This window comes from Diaporthe amygdali (assembly GCF_026229845.1).
Source record: "Diaporthe amygdali strain CAA958 chromosome Unknown NODE_20_length_815715_cov_65_842320, whole genome shotgun sequence".
In the NCBI taxonomy this organism is placed as follows: Eukaryota; Fungi; Ascomycota; class Sordariomycetes; order Diaporthales; family Diaporthaceae; genus Diaporthe; species Diaporthe amygdali.
The window spans coordinates 549,015-568,896 of record NW_026517040.1 but is presented as its reverse complement, the minus strand read 5'-3'; the positions used below and the strand labels follow the sequence as shown (position 1 = coordinate 568,896).

The following is a 19,882-nucleotide window of genomic DNA, read 5'->3' as shown; positions in this document are numbered from 1 at the left end:
AAGTCCCTGAGGTCAATACAAACGTCGAAGATTTTGCGATTTAATCATCAGGCGAGCATAGCACCAGGGTTGATTTGAATGTACACAACGAAATAGATACTCCGTCCCTTGCAGGACGGAAACCTCGGCATCCTGTCCCCGGCGTTATGCGTGATTTCCCAGATCAGAGGCGGCCGTCCGAAAAGGGAACCGAAAATGAGAGCCTGTGTACCCCGAACCCCAGCCGACAAGTTCCGGTGTGTCTTGCGTCAGTCTCTGGGTGGCGGTACCATGTTAATCAAGCTGATGGGCGGGAGTGACAGCGGAGAGCCCGCTGCTATTTTTGAGGCTGAGCACAAGGCTTAGCCAGCTAGCGGGGCGTTCCTGGACAACTGCAGCGGCTGGGCAGGGAATCTCCCGGGGCGTCCATGAGTTTCTTCCAGGATTTCTTTAGAAAACCTCACCACATCGACGGATTTGTCGTCTCCCTCCATCTTCACCAATTTTCTTTGTTCTGGTTTTCAGTATTCGTAGAGCCTACGGGCGTTTCTTGTCTGCCAGATTTACTTGATTTCATACGTTCGCTCATTTAACCTTTGCTTTCGCGCCGGCAGGATGCCAATACATGGGATCAGTGCATCGCAACTGATCGCTGCAGGGAAGGAATACTACGAAAAGATAAAGTGAGTGAGACATTCAGCAGGCATGTCATTTTTGTCTCTAAGGTTGCTGTTCATGGACGAGTCCATGTCGAATGGGTACCAGCGAGAGGCCGATAGTAAGGGCATCGGCACATCGGAGCTGACTTCTCCCCCGCAGGAAACACGGCGAAGTTAAGGAGGACAAAAAGGCGCTGCTCAAGCTCATCCGCTCAAAACTCAACGGTAACCACACCGTCTCCGAGCTAGACGAGCCCCTAGAGTACAACTCGAGATGCAAGACATCAGCCGTTCTTGTCGTCACGTCCGCCATCGACATTAATGGCATTCAGGTCACTAAGCTGGCGTCCAAGCTCTTGATGAAGAGTGCCGGCTTGTCACTGGACAGCCTCTCGCACTGGGCCCTTGTGGCCGTTAGCAGAGGCGAAGGAACGTGTTACCTCTACGACCTTATGAGTGATCAAATGCTGCCCACGACCAAAATAATGAAGAATTACCGTATGCATGCCCATTTTCTTGGTCTTGGAAACCCCTCTAGAACCGCTCAGTGTTGCCTTGGGCCCCAAGACAGGCAGCTAACATGTCCCCAGCGAGATGTTTTCCCGTTACCGAGGAGATGGTACAGTCCTGGACGGGTGCGAGTTACATAGGAGAGACGACACGGAAACACGAAGAGATCTTGGAAATCGGTAAGTCGGCATCATGTAGAGCCATCACTACGGACTGACTGCCCTCAAGGGCTGAAATGTGTGTGGACGAGTGCGTGACTGACCGCCCTTTCAGCGTCCCGATATATTTCCGAACATCCACGATACAACCTGTTTGAGGCCAACTGCCAGAACCTAGCCGAGGCGCTTGTCATGGAACTTTGCAACGGCAAAGTCATCAGCCAGTCCAACCTCGGAGAAGAGGTTAAGATGCTGTCGACGAGAATGTCATCGGCGCTGCTGATGAAGATGTCCCTAGACCGTAACGCACTGCGGGAGCTAAAATCGGATATTAAGACAGCAGGAGACCGCCTGATTGCATCCAAAGGATCGAAAGCAGTACATGAATGATACCCAAACCAATCATCTTCCAACGACAAGCCCCGTACCCAGGTACGGCATCGTGCCACCATACAGTGATGGTAAAATGGGATGCTGAAATGAATGGGCGAATCGGGTGTAGGATCCGGTACGCTGGGTCCTTGGACCTTTTAGCCTCTCCTATTGATGACTGACTTCATCAAAGATCCGTAAAACTGGATTCCCGTTTTGCCACACCTTGTTGCTCCGAGCAACTCTCCACCTTCCAGTCAAATCACGATGTTTCCCGACCACAGGAAGCTCAGAAGCCAGAAAACCACCAGAAGCGTGACTGACGGGCTCGAGAGGCTTGGCACAACGAACTTCAGAGTTCTAAAGTCTGTTCAGCGGGAGTGGTGACTTCGGATGGAATGTGTGGACGCCTTCAGATCGCATGGCCTCTGATCTCCCAGGGGCTGGCTACAGGCGGTAGTAAAGGTCGAATTGGGCACAGCCTTGTTATTCAGCCCCGCTGATCAGGCACGCGGGTGTACTAGTCCCTTGATAGGCAAAGAAAGGGTTTGTTGCCATATCACAGCAAGGGATAGAGAGGAGAAAACCAAGCTCGCCCAACTCGAAAGACTCAGGCAACTGGCCTAAGAGTGTTGCCCTGAGGGCTTATACCCGCTTCCTCGGAGGGCCGCAGCTTTGTCTGCCTGATATTTTGCGAACTTGATTATCACGAAAGGTCTCGAGAAGCTCGACTTACTACAGTCTTTCAGGTATCCCATTTTGTGTGGGAAAGTCGTGTCGGGCAGGGCACAGGATGAGGTTAGGTAGATTCCAGCTCAATGATAGCATGTTGAAACGGATTGCAATTTTCTGGCTTCACAATCTGTCTTGCTTCCCAGCTTCAGGTCTTCTGAGCCCGCGCTACTCCAGTTGATCACCCAAAGCATCACCAAGCTTGCAAAACAGTCAATTGGGAGACCCCACTTCTCCCAACAAGGACCGCCCAACACCGTGCCTTGAACAACAGCACATCGTTAAGCTGAGGTCTCTTCTTTTGTATTTTGTAGCCCATTCTGAACATTCGATTTGTCCGCGCAGAAATTCTTCTGGACGAAACTGTTTAATCCACTGCCTCCTTGCAGGTGTACCTATCAAGCAACTTCTCGTCGACCTTTGGGTTGGTAAGTCTAACGGCGCGATGCCCATATCCATCTCTTTCCCAGTCCCAAGGTTACGATCAATCTCTCGGCAAAATTCCCATCGTATTCACGCTACCGCCTAGAATTGCAATGTTTGTCCCAATCTTCCCCAAACACATCATCATCGCCTCTCTAGCAAGACGTGTTGCATGGCAAACCATGAAACCTCTCGCGTCCGTTGAACTCCTTCCCGTTCGAATGCCTCTACTGACTTTGTAATTGCTGCAGTCAACTGGTCTCCACAGACTTCTTATTCCAGCAAGCTGCCCTGCCTGCCTTTTGATACGAAGTTGGCCCGCTGCACGTCCTCCAAGTCATGTAACATAGCGACAACGTAGGAGACAGTCTTCAGGATGCCTTCCAAACCTCAGTTCGCTCTCTGCGATCAGAACGCCGGCATCTTCGCGGAGATTTGCCGCAAGAACAGCATCACCCACTGTTGGCTCCAATGGAAGTTTGAGCTTGCCGTCCTCAACCAAACAACCTCACCTCTCACGATCGACACCAAGAGTGATCCACTCTGCGACCTCAAGAGCGGGGTGAACAAGGTCATCTTCACCATCGACTTCGATCAGAAGAACCCCAACGTGATCAACTACGTGAAGTTCAGCGAGTCCTACGACGACTGCGAAAAGAAGCATTTCATCGTGACCCGCACATCGATCGACCACGTCCACGAGGACACCGGATGCAATTTATGGTTGGAGGTTCCCGCCCATGCTCTCCACGAGGACATCGGTGCCGTGGTGAGCCTGTGGAAGGTCGAAATCTGCTGCGATGGCTGGAAGGATTTCCTCCCTGCTTGCCCTGTCACCCAGCTCGAGAAGGCGCACCGTGTCGTCTCCGCAGAGAACGTTGGTTGGCTGAAGAAGCAGCTGATGCAAAGAGAGGGCCTTCTCATTTACAAGGACAGGGAGTTGGCCACGAAGGCAAGGGACATCGAGAATCTCACGACGCAGATCAGTGAGCTGAGCATGCAGCTGGCCGAAGTGGAGCAGGAGCTGGAAGACAATCTAGTGCGCGATCTCGTTCCTGCTGGCAAGCGCAAAATACTCACCCCAAAGAGCCGTGTTCGTAAGGTCCCGAGAACGGCACCTGCCAAGTCGCTCGCTACGCGTGCCAGTGAGATTTTGCAGACGCCCACGAAGCGGTCAAGGTTCGTTCTGGAGGAAGATGAGCACGACGACCCATTCGGCTTATGAAAAGAATTAGCTGCCTCTTCCTCAATTAGTTGGTTTCGAGATGGTCGGTGAGGTTATTGAGTATCAGCACTGCTCACATTTGTCTGGTCTGTCAGAATCATTGACCTTGAATACTGAGTGTCAGGCATCGCCCATGTGGCGAGGCACAATCAATGCTGAATTGGGCACTCGCTGCTAGGTGGATCAAGCATCAAGACTCTTCGGCGGCACACAACAATGGAACAGAGAATAAATACAAGCTTATGGACGTGAAATCTTGTGGTGAGAATTTTCGTAACTGTCACTGGCTACTGCTTATGGCCAAGGTGCTGTCCAAAGATTGATGTGAAAACAGACTGTGTGCAAGATACTCTTTGTGTAGTCTTATTGTTGAAACTCATCATGAATTCGTGGGACTTGTAATTCTTTATTAATTAAAATGTTTCAGAGATCGAAGTATTTACTGCAACCAATCTCCACACTCACTATCCTTGTCTTCAACTGTTCCAGGAGATGAGCTCTTTTGCCCAACCTTCCTCCAACACCATTGCAGTTGGTTTATTATACTATTTTACGTCATCATGGATGGGTTTCAAGCACCGTTTCTACGGGCAATTTGTATCTGCAAGCAACCTAGACTCAGCCCCTGGCCATTAGTCACCTCAAGCTCCAGGAACAGATATGGAAACACTCAGAGGGGAGACTGAAGAGGGGTGGAAAAAAAAGACCCTAACCCAGAACTTGAGGTTGAGGTCGCAGCTGCCTTTTTTGGTTGCTACGGAATGACACGTCCATCTTCGTCCTTTCTTCGACATCAAAGAGATCCTACAACTATTTCAGACTCTCAAATTGAATCCGAAAAGCCTCATAAAGGTCAAGACGTTCACTTGGGAGCTGTCAGAACGACCTCTCTTCCCCGATTCCCTCGGAACAGGCGTTCAATTCTCTCTCAAAGCTCCTAGCATTGTGCCGTGCGCCACCACAGGCCAAACCTACAGCCAACATGAAGTTCACTGCTGAGCCCGGCATGCAATACGCATACTGCGGAACAAATGACGGCGTCTCGCTTGCTTACCAGACTTCTCTGCCTCTTGAGGACATTCCTGATGCCGGACCCGGATCGCTAGCCGACCCCCGTCGACAGTCATGTATCCTCCTCATGCATGGCTTCAGCGGCTCCTCAAAGTACTTCACCCGCAACTTCGCCGCCCTCTCAGAGAAGCACTGGGTAGTTGCTCCCGACATGCGTGGCCACGGTGCCTCGGGACGGACTAAGGGGGGCTACCACGTTGCAAGGCTCGCTGCTGACTTGCGGACGATCGTCGAGTCTCTCCGCCAGGGTCACGGGAATATCAAGATTGTACCTGTGGGATGCTCTATCGGCGCTGCTGTGTTGTGGACTTATGTCGAGCTCTTCGGCGACAGTGATTTTGCCGGGTTTGTCTTCGCAGACCAGGCTCCACTGCAGGACCGTTCGGCTTTCGATAACTGGGACGCTACCAAATCCCACCTAGGTTGTTATAATGAGGCCACCATGCTGGGTGCACAGCGCGCGTGGATAGAGACCCCAGAAGCGGCACATAAAGGTCTCGTCAGCGAGTGTCTTGGCTATCGCTTCTCACCAGAGGAAAGCGATCAGGTCAGCCCCAAGGCCGCCGCAGAAGACGAGGCCTTTTTCACAGGCATCAGCGGCCTGTGCGATGGGGAGTGGCTCGCCAGACTTTTGGCCGACCATACAAGGTATGATCATCGGGAGGCTATCGAGCTTATTAGCAAGCCTACACTTGTCTTGGCTGGACGCCGAACGGGTTGTTTCCCTCTGGAGGGTTTGAAGGAGACTGTTGAGAGGGTGAAGAAGGGAAGTGGGCGACCAGAGCTGGCAAAGTGGTCTGTCTTCGACAGCGGCCATTGGATGTTCTATGAGGAGCCGGAGCGATTTCATAAGGAGATTACTGAATTCGTATCCGAGTGCTGAGCAACCAGTAAGCATACCATACGCTGAAGACAGTACCCCCCAGCTAGTTGGAGCGCCACGCCCTTGCCCTGGGTTAAAAACAGCTTTAAATCAGACGATTCGGCAGCTTGAAAAGAAGCTGTAACCCACACGTTTCCAAGCAGAATGATAAGCATTTGCAGCCTGTCAGCCGCTGGTGATACAGCCCATACACATGCAGTCTCGTGTGCTCTTTAGCATTACCTTGTTTATCTCTCTTAACATCGTTTGCCCGGTATAAAGTGTTTTTGAATACGGCCCACCACATGTTTAGGGTACACATTACACCTGAGATTAGAGAATAGTGTATTAAGTGGTAAAATACTTTTAAACAATTCAATGGCTTCGTCATGAGTTGTAGTGTCAGCCCCGCCAGGAGGTCGAACCAGCGGATACCGTCTGTTCCAAGTCCCAATCTGTCCTCTCAGAGGACGAATCATAAAAGTCCGGGCTTGTCAATGACCGCTGATGGCCAGTGTCCGAGATATAATGTTGCCTCCTGATAGAGGAGTCGTCAAGAAACGCCCCAACTGCCATCCCCCGTGATGCAGAAAGTGACCGTGTGCGTGCCTTCGGCGGCGGCAGCGGTGTGTAATGTGGAGCATCACGGTTTGCGATGGCAAGCCTTCTGCTTTCAGGGGGGAGCTCACTAAGATGAATAGCAGGCGCGGAATACGCTGACCCTCCCTGCGTGGAACTCTCATCTTCCAGTTGAAAATTATCCAGCGCCCCAGCATGGGAGCCGCCCACCGATCCAGACTCCACGTCCTTGCTCGACCGGCCAGCAGTCCAGCTGTCGTGGCCAGTCGTCTCCAAGTCAGGCTTTTGAAGTTTTCCCCTACTTCTCTCCTGTCCAATGGTCAGAGGCGCTGGCTGCTGGCCAAGATATTCGTTGCGTCGAAGTGAGAACCACTGCGGCATCCACTGATTCAGAAGAGGCTTGAGAGTAACTGCACATGCGCACACAATTGCACCATGCACTTCAATTGATGTCCAGTAAACGAGGTCGGTGCTGTCATAGGAGAAATCGATTGACGGATGATTCTCAGTTTCAAGGAGCTGCAGCAGCCGAACAATGGACACGATGCAAACGCTGTGTCAATTTTTAGAATCAGGCCCAGCTCTTCTTAATGGGAAAGTGGGAAGCTTCACTCACAAGAATCCCAGCGAGAATATCAAGAACAGCATCCATTTCTGCCGCCTAGGCATTCGAAGCGTCGGTAGAACGGGCAGCGGTAACGCAAATATAATGAAGTCCGTCGACATGTGGAGGCCCCTAGTTTGAAGTCATTACGAGTCCAAATCGGGGTAGCACTTTCTGCTAAGAGGATTTTTGGAGTTTTACGGGACGTTTAAACTAGCAATTAGAAATGAAGGATCAGAGAGAAGAAGAAGTTACTAACACACTCGCCCACCACATGCTCTGAGGCTGACAGTAGGCCTGTTCGCGGAGGCTGTAGACCCAGTATGCCTCCAGAGGTACGCATGCGGTGAAAACAATGCAAAGCATCCATAAAGTCGCTATGACTACCCCAGCGAGAACTATCCTGCCTGCGACTCGAATCCAATGGTAGGAGAAAAGGCTGAGATACAGCAACACCATCGAGACCTTGGAAAAGCCTAGAGAAAGCGTGTAGAACAAAACGCCATACCATGCTGCCTGTTGGAATCTAGTCAGTGGATCCATGCCGCCAATGCGAGTGTCTCTGAATATTGCACAGATAGGGCTCACCCGCTGGAACGGTATCAAGCTCCCCAACCAGTCATAGTCGTAGACATGCCTCCCCATTCCCCTCTGAGTTTGTTCTATGGCACTCGCAGTTACGCCACAGGAGAAGAACCATGATGCAAAAATGAACCAGTCTGACCAGCCTATAACGCTGATAATTCTGGTCCTAGTGTAGAAGCGCAGGGCGACAAAGATAGCCGCAATTACCCAGGTTACAACCGCGCACACTATAACGTTGGGGACAAAGGAATCATGAGGCAAGGTCGATGGATCTGGCAGTGGTGGATACGACCCCTCAGTCGTCATCGCGATACGGTGACTTTGAGATCAAAAGGTGACAAAAAGGTCTGAACTTCGTGTGTTGATCGCTGCAGGAGATTTTTGGTGCTTCCATGGCATGGCTTTGGGGATTCTTCAGACTGGGAAGCAGGAGCGACCCCATTTTTACTCGAGCCGCTAGAATCATGCCAGCCTTGAATGGTGTCGTACATGGGGATATAGCAGAACCGGGGGTTTCAAGTTATTGATCGGTTCGTCCCATCTGGAGATCCCTGGTCGAGTACGACCCGGGTGATCTTCCAACACGGCTAGATGCACCAGCACGGTTTCCCCAGATTTCATGCGCTGTGATGGGAAACTTGATTGAATTATCTAATTCTTTTGTAGCCGAGTAGCAAGAAGTTTGGTTAGGTGTGGCACACCTGGACCGGGACTAAAATCTGACAGGCAGGACGGCCCGTCAAGGCGATCCGTATGGGTACTCCTCTAGAATTGTCTGTCAATGTTAAGCAGCAATATCAGGGTTCTTAAGGGCATTGAAACCGGAAGTGGAGGGAATTGAACGGAACTCATTGAAAGATTGAGGCTCCTCCGTTTCCTGAACACGTTCCGAGTCCGCAAAATGTAAGAGAAATAACGCATTGACGCAAGCGGTACGCAATACGTCTGGTGTAATACCCAGCTAGATGGTCCTAATAAACTTCTGACCCTGGGTTTGGGCGAAGGGCCTCGAACTCTGGCACGAGTCTGGCCATTGCAGAACACGCTCGCAACGTCACACTGGGGCTACCATGACAAGGGAACGTCCAGAGCCTCGATCGAATCCCTTTGGAGTATTTTATCATGGCACCGATCGCTAGACTGGGCCCCTTGTTCTCTGGTGAGCCCTATACCAATTGAGGGCACCGGTAAAGGCGTGTTGGCTACATTGGGTAGGTCAAAGCGCAGATCCATGGCAGACCCAGTGCACAGTAAAGATTAAAAATGATGGGAGCTCACAGGTCTATACTGTAGTATAGATTGGGCCGATGCAAAAGCTTTTCCTCGGAACCGAAGTGCAAGGCCGAAAGGATCTGCGTTGGCTGTCTGCAGCTTTCCATATGCGAGTGAGACATCGGCCCGTGCTGGTTGGGCCATGACCGGCAGGAGACTACGCGGTGGGGTTTCGCATTTGTTGCGTTGGTAATTCTTCCATACAGTAGGTCTCGCATCCACAGACGGGTCTCCTGCATATTCACGTGCCGCAAGTGCAAGAAGTAGCCACGAATGGCTGCAGTGGCGCGGCGCCTTCGAGACGCATGAAGGCTGTGATGCCGCAGAGTGGAGAAGATGGCGCTGCAATTTGAAGAGGAGTCGAATGGGACTGCAAAGATCAGCTTCAAATTCGATCAGCATGCATGCATCAGGAAAGTTCCAAAATCATTCGCGTGGTAGTATACAGGCTGAATTGGCCATGGACAGCACTAAGTTGCTCCTCAAATCGGAGCGAGTGAATCCGTCGTCAGTGGCTCAACCGACTAGTCAATCAAGGCCCACGAGTCCTTCCCCGCGTTTCAATGCATCTTCACGTCTTCGCTACCGAATCTCGTTGTTGAATTGCCTTGGTGCCTTTTTCAATGAGCCAGGCTGCAAGGAAAGAGTGAAACCAACGTCCAACGAAACCCTCCAACAGCGTCGGTTTCTCGTTCGCGTTCCGCCACAGCCACGTCTCGTTGATAAAGACGATGGCGTCGGTACTGCCCCGTTCCGCAGGCTCAATCGCCGCCACAATGATGCCATCGGATCTCGGGCCTGTGTAGCCCTCAGCTGGACTCAGTCTCATCTCCACACGCTCGTCGCAAGGGCCAGTGCCTCGGTACTGCACCGTGTATACGCCATCAACACGCTGATTCACTTCCTTGAAATCCATCGCGTTGATGTAATCGGCCTCAAAGGTCTCCCCGACGCTATCAGGAAGCATCTTGCGGATGAGATACGCTTGAGGTGTGCAAGTGAAGGCGACCATTGTGCCTCGGACGTAGCGCGTAAGCAACTCGTCCAGACCCTCGCCTGGCGAGCGTAGCTCAGACAACGCCACCGGCTTCGAGACCACACGCTCGTTCCATAGAACGTAATCGGTGGTCTCATTCGTCGAGACGGACTGGGGTAATGACATTGGGAACGCAGGCTCAGAGGCTGATGCGGTCTGCGTCTTTGCTTTCCTCGACTTGCCTCCTCCTCGCCCACACTGTTGAGCCGCGCAACTCTCGACATTGAGCATCACCGATCGTCTCAATAGGAGAAGATACACGGTAGGTACTGCCACCGCAACGACTGCCACCGCCTGTCGTGGTGAGATGTTGGGGAACATTGTGGAATGAGATGTGAGGGCAGGCCAACTATAATCACCTAGAAAGTCTTCCTACCGACATGTGTTTGGCATGAAATGGCAATACGACGTCCCAAATGTCTTCCAGGAGCGGGAGAGCTAGCCTTAGCTCCCGTGTCTCGTGAGCGCGCCCGGGGTAGCCCGGAGTGAGACCACCGCTCGACCTCCGTGGTCAGCGGATATCCAGAACCAATCTTGGATATGAATCACTATTTCCACCACCCCTGTATTGCGGTCCTTTGGCGCAATGGTAGCGCGGTTAGTTTTCTCTTCACTGTGTTACGACCGTTCAAAATTCTAACGTACGATAGTTACTTTCCGGTGGTAAAGGTTCACGGTTCGAGTCCGTGGAGGATCGACTTTTGCCCCCAAAGGCTATAAGAATCTGATAATTTTAGTGAATTTGTCCGGCTTGACAAGAATTTGATGTTTTGGCCCACATTGACACAGTCCCTAGTGGAATGAATGCTTGACTTCGATCTGTTCATCAATCTAGCCAAAATCTCCGTCATGGAAACCGTTGATATGCTCTGTTTCGTTCGTCAGGACGGGCTTCCGAGAACTAGCTAAAAGATAGATACGCGCATATTCTTCAAGTCTACCCTCGTCTTTGCTGTGCCGGCCTCCATAATCAAACACTGTTCTCCCTGTACCACTCCGCTTAGTGAATATATTGCTGTCCCTGAGATCACAAGTTGGTGTAATGACCGCTTCCATGGATCGTGGCCTGCGCCTGACCATAGCCTGTCTGTCCTTGAAGGTCACGAACGGCATCGTCCCGGTATGGCAGCGAGGACGTTTGAGAGTGAGAAATGTGCTGCTGTATTGACACTCCTGTATGCTGTGTAGGATAGAAATCCTGTGGCGTGGGGGGATATCCTCCGGGACGTTCCTGCAAATTAGGAGATGCCTGAGGGGGCGGGTAGAAGCCAGGTTGCTTCTGTCGTGGCGTGTGGTAGCCTGCCTGCTGATTCTGAGAGAAGCCGGCCGACTCAGGTGCACTTCTGATACCCAACGCAGGCTGGGACGGTGTCGGTTGGGGGCTGGCCCCTCTCTGTTCGTACGGACCTTGGGCTCGGCTCGGCGTATTTTGGACACTTAGCCTGGAGTACAGAGCACTGCCTTGTGCGGCCTCATTTCCGCGCTGTGTGAAGGTGCGTTCGTTGAAGTCGTCGTTCCGAGCCTCGAACTGTTTCGCTCTATCACCATCTGATGCAGTCAGGATAGAATACCTGTATCTGTCGTAAAGAACTGTAGCCTTCTGGACTTCTTGGAAATGACACTTGCGCAGTTGTACTGCTCTTCCAGCTTTCCCTTCCGCATCAAAATGTGCCAGCGATGATGCAATAGAGAAAGCATTGCGAATCTGTCGCCCGTTCCAACGACCAAGCTCTTCGGTGTGGCTCTTCCAGTGGTCCTCTGCAAAATCAATGATTTCTTCCTCGAAAATGTCCATTTGCGTTGTACCCAAGGCTTGAGAACGTTCTCGCTCTATCTCGTTCAACTGATTTATGTTCAGCCGAAATATGCCCTTAACTTGCTCGAGGGTAAGCGCATCGTATCGCAAATTGAGATGTACACGAGACTTGACAGCCTCGTCAAGGTAACCGGGAAGATTGGTGGTCAGGAAGAGAATTCCGTTGTAATATTCCAACATGCGAAGGAATACTAAAATGAGGACCAGTTCAGCTACATGTTCCGAGTGTCAAGACATATTCGACACAAATCGAGGCTTACCTGAGACGAGAGCGTTCCTTTGCAGATCTGATCCATGCGTACGGCGACTAATGAAGACATCTGCCTCATCTAACAGAAGCACACAATCCCACAAATGAGCGAGGCGAAAAATTCCATTCAGGGATTTTTCCACACTTTCAGGCGTGAGACCCAGGTCACCGCAAGTGATGGGAAAGAGAGGTTTTCCCCATTTCTGGGCGACCGCCTCCGCTGTCGCCGTCTTACCAACACCCGGGACTCCGTGAAGGAGAAGCACAAGGCCCTTGCCTTTACCCCGGATGATGTCTTGAGTGCCCAATCCTTTTCCGCCTTTCTCGATGTCTCTGCTTTTGAAATGGGCACTGACAATAGACTGTATGAGCCTCTTGTGTAAGTGATCGATTTCAAGTTTGTCGAATGCGTTGTCCCTGGCTGTTACAGCCATTTGATCAAGAAAATTCAAGTCGAGTAGTACAAATTTTCGCTCCCACAAGGCATAGCCAATGATGCGCCTTGGGAGGAGAGCAATGTCTTCGCCTTCTGGCTCCGTCCTCCGACGATCGTCCTCCGCCTTGGGTCTCAAGTATTTGTGGTCCTTCATGAACTCTTGATATTCGTAATCGTGCATTCCATCACTCGAGAATATATCTATATCTCGTACACGCAATTTCTCCTTGCGATCTTTGTCGGACCACACGATGTGTCTGTCTTCAGTTGGCCCGTACCTCGTACGAATGTCGAGAGAGCTACTTCCAGAAAAGATCGAGGGCTTCCACCATGGACTTTGGTTGAGACCTTCGTGGAAATCGACAATGATCTCGCTATTGATATGCTCAGGTGTCCTTGTGAAATCGCCAGAGGTATTTGGCATTGGTAGTCCCTGTGGATCGTGTAACAGAGTCCAGCCGCTATACGCACCATGGCGGTTGTGAATACTCGCTAGGAATTTTCTGCCTATGACTTTAGCCTGATCCAAGATTTGAGCTGCGTTAGCTGCAAATCTTAAAGGGTATGCTGCCAACGCAGTCAAGTTTCGTTCATCATCGTAGGGTCTCAGCTGGAACTCTTTCTCGACAGCACCGAACTCTGTGCCATCGAAATCGATGTAATGACAAAAGAGGTTCACCGAACTAGTAACGCCGAATTTTCCTTCGTCACCTGGTATATGGACGCCATGTATTCTCCAGATGGTTTGTCTTGTGGCTACGTCGTGGTCTTCCCAGGCGCTGGTTTGGCGCCTCTGTTCATTCTGCTTGTCTTGATTTTCCTTCTTGTCTTGCTTCTGCGAAGAATCCTTCTGCCTCGGCGTATATAGTAGCTCGCCAACTCGAAAGACGTACCAAAGGTCTTCAAAGCGAACCTTGGGAGGTTTCTTGGGGTCGATATTCTCGAATTCTTGGTAGAATGGGAGGATGTCTTTGTCAACAAACTCAACGTAACAACGGATCTGTTCCAGCGCACCTGGCAGCTGAGCAATATACTCCGTGGTGAGCTCCTCAGTTTCCACCGTGGGCATCGGGGACCTGCTACGTGACCTGCTGCGTGACCTCGCTGGAGCATCAAGACGTGCCACCTCGTTCTCGGTCGTGGAATGCTCGGAAGATTCTGCCGGGATCTCAGAGGCTGTTGAGCTTTGTTCAGGTTTGGCTTCCGTTGGGTGACGAAGCAGATATTCTTCGATCTTTTCCAATTCCACTTTCGCTTTCGATTGGAGAAGAATGAAAGCCCGGAAAGGTCTCTTAAACGTCTTCACATCGGCATCCCACCAGGCGGCTTCCTTGCCCAGAAGCATCCTTAAGAATGAGAGGATAGCGGAAGACTGAATCCGCACCTGCTGAATCCAGGGTTTGCGAGTTGATGATGCTTCCGGGGTAACCTCTTCCGTCTCGGGTTTTGGCGCCTTTTCCCCGCGTTTCTTCTTCTCCTGATTGATCTCGTCTTGAAGATCAGGCCCAGAAACAAGAACCTCAATGGCATAGTTTTCATGCTCATCGGAAAAGCGATTCATGAAGTTTTCCCAGTCGTACTCCCGCACCTTCGCTTCTAAGACTGCTGGTGGCCTCATCCAAGTCCTCGAAATGCTGGACGCTGAAGATACGGAACGGGACCTGAATGGAAAGGGTGGTTGCGGTGGTGGCCGGTAGTGGATTGGCCAGGTCGACTGAACAGGTGGCATAGAAAACCTGGAGCACAATGATTTGACCGAAGCAGCAATCTCATTGATTCCTTGGTTCATCTGGTCCATTGTTTGGTGAAGCTCTTTGCCACCTGGCAAGAGGCCATCCTGGTCCTCCCCTGACAGGACATCATTTCGGTGCTCCAGGTCGACTTTCTGCTCACTCGACAATTCGGCGGGCACTGGACTTTTGGAGGAAGACGTTGCGGTCTCAATCGCTCCAGGTCCAATAGCCTCATTCGACTCGCTGCCGTTGGGGGCTGGCATGAAGGCAAGGGGCATCTCGGTTGCCCCCGTGCTGTTCGCAGCCGTATCGGCCATCTTGAAGTTTTCGGTGATACAAGAGAAGGGTTGCAAAGGGCGTCACTTAGCAAGCTGTCGCAGCAGGGTAGGAGACGGCAAATACTTTCCAAAGACTGGCGAAAGAATCGGAAAATCCGATGGAAGTGAGGAGAAATAAAATGCTGAATTCCAGAGAGTGGTGAGACGAGACCCCAGAGCCGCATGGTGGTTACATCTTGCACTCTGTTGTTACATTGATTTCAATGTTTGCAGGTTCATCTCACACTGCTGGCTGCAGTGCATCGGAAGCTGAGCCTGCAAGCATAACTACGTCCAATCATTCAAATCGCAAATTGGTAAACAACAGGGATATAAGGCAAAAATGCTGTTCTGGTCTCAAGGGCTGACACTACAGGTATTCCATTGGGTAGCCGAGGAACCAACACGCATAATATGTAGCCGCTAAATGAAGTGCGGGCGCCTATCTTTCCACCCTCCGGACGAAGAACTCGAAAGAGCAGAAGAGAGGAGGGGTAAGATCTGTGGCTTTCGCACCGTGATGCCGAGGCAGTTGCTCTAGGTAATTCGAAGATAGGCTCATCCGGAAAGGACCATTATTGGGCAGTTGGCTGGAGCAGTTGAAGCTGACATCGATTTGGATTCCAGGTGACAGGCAACACCTCACCCTGCGCACGCCCCACATCTACCATGATGAGAAGACTTGGACCGCAGAGTATGCCTCCTGGGCTTGAGAACACCTTGAACGACGCGAGAGAAGTCACCATCTTCGCACAATTCCAGTCGTCTTCGGCCATCAAAGACATTTTACCCGGTTGCGAGGTGAAAACTGAGTATCAAGTTGAGAAATGTTCTTGGAGAATCAGATCGGTCGAGTGAGTCTTCCCCTGCTGTCGGAACCTTACAGCGCATCCGGTTTGACTTTCGCACTTTGTCTTACTAAGGTTCTAAATGCGGATTTGCGAGTTGACTCGATATTTCGTCGCAGTTATGTGAATCAATTCCTGGCCCTGCAAGATGAGAAGACAGATGCGTCAAAGGGCTTTCAATCATGGAACGAGGTTCTGGAGCTTATACACGACGCCGAGGATAGGTATGTCTTGAGGGGGGAAGGCAGTTGGGTTCGCCGAAATATGCGACGCGACGACGTTGCCGCTGTCTTAAAGGACTTGACCGAGTTGATCCCCGAGGAATATGGTTTGGGTGTCCTTCGCGGAGGGCTATCGATGCTGTTCACAGTAAGTCCACAGTCACTCATTACCGAAAACCCAAAGTTGTCCGACCGCATATTGCTTTCGTAGCTAACAGCCCACAGGCATGGCGTGACAGAATAAAAAACCGCGAGAAGATTTTCGGTGCTCTAAGTAATATACCCACAGTTCTCTGTATTGCCTTTCAGAAATGGCGTTTCTTCCAATCTGATACGCAGCTCTGGAACGCCATTAAACAATTGTATGACGACTCTATCGATGCGATACGCTCCCTCATCGAAATCTTAGTACCCAGCGACGACTCATTGGCAGGCTCATGGAGAAGGCGGCTCACCAAGATGATTCCTGAGCGTGAGGCAAGAATGATCGAGCAAATTCTCCAGACTGTCAATTTTGCCGTGAGAAATGTGGAAAATCACATTGATAGACTCGATCGCACCCGGGCCGCGGAGACGCACTTCCATGCCCAGAATATGGACTTAAAAGCCGGTCAAATTCAAAAGACTTTGAAGGGCACGAATGAGCTTGTGGCCGCGGGCAACACACGCACCCAAGAAACCATTCGAGACGAGCGGAAGCACATGGAGAAATTTCTTGAGTCGAAGCTTGATGACCTAAAGCAAGAGGTCAAGAAAGAGATGATGGGAGGGCGCGATTTAGTTCCTTCCCAGCATATGGAATACATGGAAATGGTGGAGAACATCCACACGTTCTTGTATCGTCTAGCTGGTGAAGAAAGATACAAGAGAGGTGAGAAGACCATTGATGCTTTCCAGGCTACTGTGCTGACATCCCGGACAGGTTTACAACCTGAGATTGAAGTCCTTGAGCCCATTTCCCAGCAACGTGCTACGATTCTCCCTGCCGAGCGGCTTATTGAGCTCATGAAAGTCCATTCACTTTCCCCCTACCAAGATCGCGACGCTGTTCTCCGCAAAGGTCACACCATGTCGCCAGTTTTCCTAGGCCGTGGCCGCTATCTTCTCACAGCACCTCGTTTCCGGAATTTCTTATCCACATCGTCTTCCGATTTCCTCCTTGTCGATGGTCACTGTCGAGATGGGTGTGATGGCAGAGTCTCACCTATCTCGGTCTTCTGCGCCTCACTTGCTGCGACCCTGGCACATGATCCAACATTCATGGCTCTTCACTTTTTTGCGGGTCAGCACAGCTTCTTTGACGACGATCCTGCGAGGGGCCCGCGGGGCCTTTTGCGTAGCCTCATATGCCAAGTCTTGTCGTACCCAAGTCAGCCAGCACCTTGCCTGGACTGGGTTCACGATCAAGCCATGCAAGATGTCGCCGATGGCAAGATTGTTGCGTTGTGCTGGATCTTGAAGGAGTTGTTGAAACGAGTTGTGAATGTGCAAACTATACTCTGCATCGTGGACAACATCTCGGACTTTGAGAGGAAGTATGAAGGCTGGGACAATGATCTGGACACTGTGTTTGACTGGCTCCGCATGGTGCCCAACGAGATGAGCCCCGGTATCAACTTCAAGCTACTAATGACAAGCGCCGGGAAGAGTACGCAATTGGTGTGGAGGACGGATCCGTCGGAGCGGTTGTCTTTGGTAGCGGGAAATGTGATAAGTGCCGGGAAGTCTGAGTGGGCAATCGCCCGGGATATTGGGAACTCTGTTCCTTCATATAACACATATTAATAAGATGAACTTGAATACTGCTTAAAATGGCCCGGCAGCCTAGACAGAATATGGGTTCGAGGGTAAGCGTAGCTAGTCTTGTTGCTCCGTCGAACGCAACCGCCAGTGCAACCTTGCGATGGTGATCGCGGAAGGAACAGCCAGTCCGGGCTGGATTTCTTCTAGGAGGCGACGAAGGGTTCTTTCCGTGATGATTCTCTCTCAGTTGCAGCATATTCGCACAGGTAGGAGATGCAAAACACACAGCAACCCTCCCTACGGAACAAAACAGACAGACATACGCACTCAAGACATCATGCATTTTCCATCCACCACGCTTGTCGCAGCCATGGCCGTGGCTACACTCATCGATCCCATCCACGCTGAACAAGGACTTTCCGGCGGACTGCGGAATTGGTGTTGTTGCAATGACGGCTGCAGGACACGTTCGCTTCTCTGTTGTAGATGTTTGTGCCTACGCGGAGGACTTAGCCTCGAAACCAATATCAGTCATTCGTGCTGACTTTTTGGATACTGCAGACAAATTGCCGATGCCTACTCGACTGATACCCAGCTCAGCTCCAGACGCAGAATCGCCCGGCGACCAAGTTGCTGCTTCAGAATCTCCCAGATGTTGCTGCGACACCAAATGCGGCAATGAGCTCGGTAGCTGCTGCAGAAGTTCGTCTTCTCATCATGATGGACCGTATTTGCGGTGATAAGTGCTACTTGAAATTTTTCTGACACAGCGACCGGCTCTGACCCAGTCGCCGAGCCTGAGTCCACAATTGGTCCTGCAACAACTCAAGGCAGTGCCGACAACATTGGCGTTTTGATCGATTTCCTTTAGTCTGAGACGTGGACATTCGACCAAGAGAAATAAGCGTGGTTAGATCTTGCTCGGTACCTGTCTCAGAAAGACTGATTCTGGCATCATGAAATGGCCGTCCAAGACCTGAGTAATGCGATATTCGTGGCGATGAGAAGATTCTGCGCAATGGAGGAACATTCATTATCCCGGGAGTTCAAGCCCACAGGGACCGATCGCAGCGGCCTGGAATAGCTTAATGGCATGATTTCACGTTCACAGTGAAGCAATTTGTTCTACGTTATGTGAATACTGGCAAGGAGACGGCACAGAGTCCTAGCGTAATTGAGACTGACAGATTGTTTTTGGAATCCCGGTTTCTTTGACAGAAAGGGATGTCTGCGAGTAGTTCGAGATGTAGTGGGCTGAGCCGTGGAAAGGTCTCTCTGACCTCCGAATCAGTTGGCAATAGGGCATCCCTACTGCGTGCCGTCCATGTAGATGTAACCACCTCAGCATGTTCTGCGACGCTAATGCTTCGACTCCTGCGATGCACATAAATGGAGCCTCATAGCAAATGATTCGCAGTCGGTCTCTTGCTGAATGCTTTTGGATTTCCTGCCAGGTCTTTATGTATTGTACACTTGGCCTCTATTTCGTTTGCACCTCTGATGACGCACTCAATGCTGCAGATGAGGTTGCATTTTGGCCCTTCTCGTGCTCCCTTATTTGCTTGGTCCAGCTGGTCTCGAATCAGTACTCTGGAACTCCCATCTATACTGAGGCGGGGACAACATAAACAGAACACATACTATCGGCTTGGGTAGAATCGGCCTGGTTCTGGCATCTTGTGTCTGAATTCGCGATCCGCGCTGAGCCTCCAAGTGAGAGCTGTGAACCCCAGAATCACGGCTCCGAAGACAGCAGTGTTCACCTTCCAATTGGACGGTTGGGTGTACCAGCCACCTGCTGGTGACCAGACGTGCTTGGGATAGCTACCGGCAAGGTGTCAGTCTCGCATTTCGCATGGATGGGTGACGGGCGCTGTCGAATCGAAGGGGGGCTCGTTGGGAGCGGGCTACTAACGGAACTCTGGGACCACCACCCTGTCAAGCTGTCAGCATGAAGCAATCAAAGAAGGCCAGTCTGGGATACTCACCATTGTGACCTGTCTCTCTTTGTCAATTGGGAAAGATGGGTTAAGTGTGACGATAATGTCTGCGGGCGACGAGAGCTTGACTTGAGGTCAGTCAATCAGCTTGTCGCGGATTGGCTAGACGTCGTTGGTTTCTCTGCCGGCCGGGAGAGGGCACCGACGGGACCGCGTCGATGGGCAGTCTAACCGTAGGCAATTATGTCAGCGAAAACTCGACGCAGCGGTTAGCTAACATTGACCGGGGTGTCTCCCAGAGCTCACACGAGCGCCATGCGCAGACGCCTCTGATAGTGCGTCTGAGCTCACCATTTTTTTCGCAACGGCTGCTCGCTCTGCTCCACGCGACGGCCATCCACACGACCACCACGACCACGACCACCTCCCATGACGACGATCCCCCCGCGTTCCACGTCCAAGTAAAGGTGCTGTATCCCAATTGAGTGGCCTGGGAGCACAGCCTGCACAT

The 19,882-nt window shown here is 51.4% G+C and overlaps 7 protein-coding genes across 7 annotated transcripts; 4 read left to right on the top strand and 3 right to left on the bottom strand.

Annotated features, from left to right (window-relative positions):
* Positions 1-594: 594 nt before the first annotated feature.
* On the top strand, positions 595-1,696 carry J7T55_012717 (uncharacterized protein; the record flags this gene model as incomplete). The annotated part of the gene is made up of 4 exons (XM_053145373.1): positions 595-662; positions 799-1,136; positions 1,229-1,327; positions 1,422-1,696. 4 exons carry the CDS (start codon positions 595-597, stop codon positions 1,694-1,696), a joined length of 780 nt encoding a protein of 259 aa, XP_052992107.1.
* A 1,513-nt stretch (positions 1,697-3,209) lies between these two features.
* J7T55_012716 (uncharacterized protein) lies at positions 3,210-4,058 on the top strand (the record flags this gene model as incomplete). The annotated part of the gene is made up of 1 exon (XM_053145371.1): positions 3,210-4,058. One exon carries the CDS (start codon positions 3,210-3,212, stop codon positions 4,056-4,058), a length of 849 nt encoding a protein of 282 aa, XP_052992106.1.
* Positions 4,059-5,040: 982 nt separating this feature from the next.
* J7T55_012715 (uncharacterized protein) lies at positions 5,041-6,012 on the top strand (the record flags this gene model as incomplete). The annotated part of the gene is made up of 1 exon (XM_053145370.1): positions 5,041-6,012. The coding sequence occupies one exon, from the start codon at positions 5,041-5,043 to the stop codon at positions 6,010-6,012; it is 972 nt and encodes a 323-aa protein (XP_052992105.1).
* A 381-nt stretch (positions 6,013-6,393) lies between these two features.
* Positions 6,394-8,065, bottom strand: J7T55_012714 (uncharacterized protein; the record flags this gene model as incomplete). The annotated part of the gene is made up of 4 exons (XM_053145369.1): positions 6,394-7,123; positions 7,187-7,306; positions 7,446-7,690; positions 7,763-8,065. 4 exons carry the CDS (start codon positions 8,063-8,065, stop codon positions 6,394-6,396), a joined length of 1,398 nt encoding a protein of 465 aa, XP_052992104.1.
* A 3,029-nt stretch (positions 8,066-11,094) lies between these two features.
* J7T55_012712 (uncharacterized protein) lies at positions 11,095-14,619 on the bottom strand (the record flags this gene model as incomplete). The annotated part of the gene is made up of 2 exons (XM_053145368.1): positions 11,095-12,074; positions 12,144-14,619. The coding sequence occupies 2 exons, from the start codon at positions 14,617-14,619 to the stop codon at positions 11,095-11,097; spliced, it is 3,456 nt and encodes a 1,151-aa protein (XP_052992103.1).
* A 669-nt stretch (positions 14,620-15,288) lies between these two features.
* Positions 15,289-18,302, top strand: J7T55_012711 (uncharacterized protein; the record flags this gene model as incomplete). The annotated part of the gene is made up of 5 exons (XM_053145367.1): positions 15,289-15,473; positions 15,587-15,836; positions 16,028-17,336; positions 17,993-18,118; positions 18,202-18,302. 5 exons carry the CDS (start codon positions 15,289-15,291, stop codon positions 18,300-18,302), a joined length of 1,971 nt encoding a protein of 656 aa, XP_052992102.1.
* Positions 18,303-19,071: 769 nt separating this feature from the next.
* On the bottom strand, positions 19,072-19,725 carry J7T55_012710 (uncharacterized protein; the record flags this gene model as incomplete). Its single annotated transcript, XM_053145366.1, has 4 exons — positions 19,072-19,255; positions 19,347-19,366; positions 19,420-19,499; positions 19,650-19,725. 4 exons carry the CDS (start codon positions 19,723-19,725, stop codon positions 19,072-19,074), a joined length of 360 nt encoding a protein of 119 aa, XP_052992101.1.
* Positions 19,726-19,882: the final 157 nt, after the last annotated feature.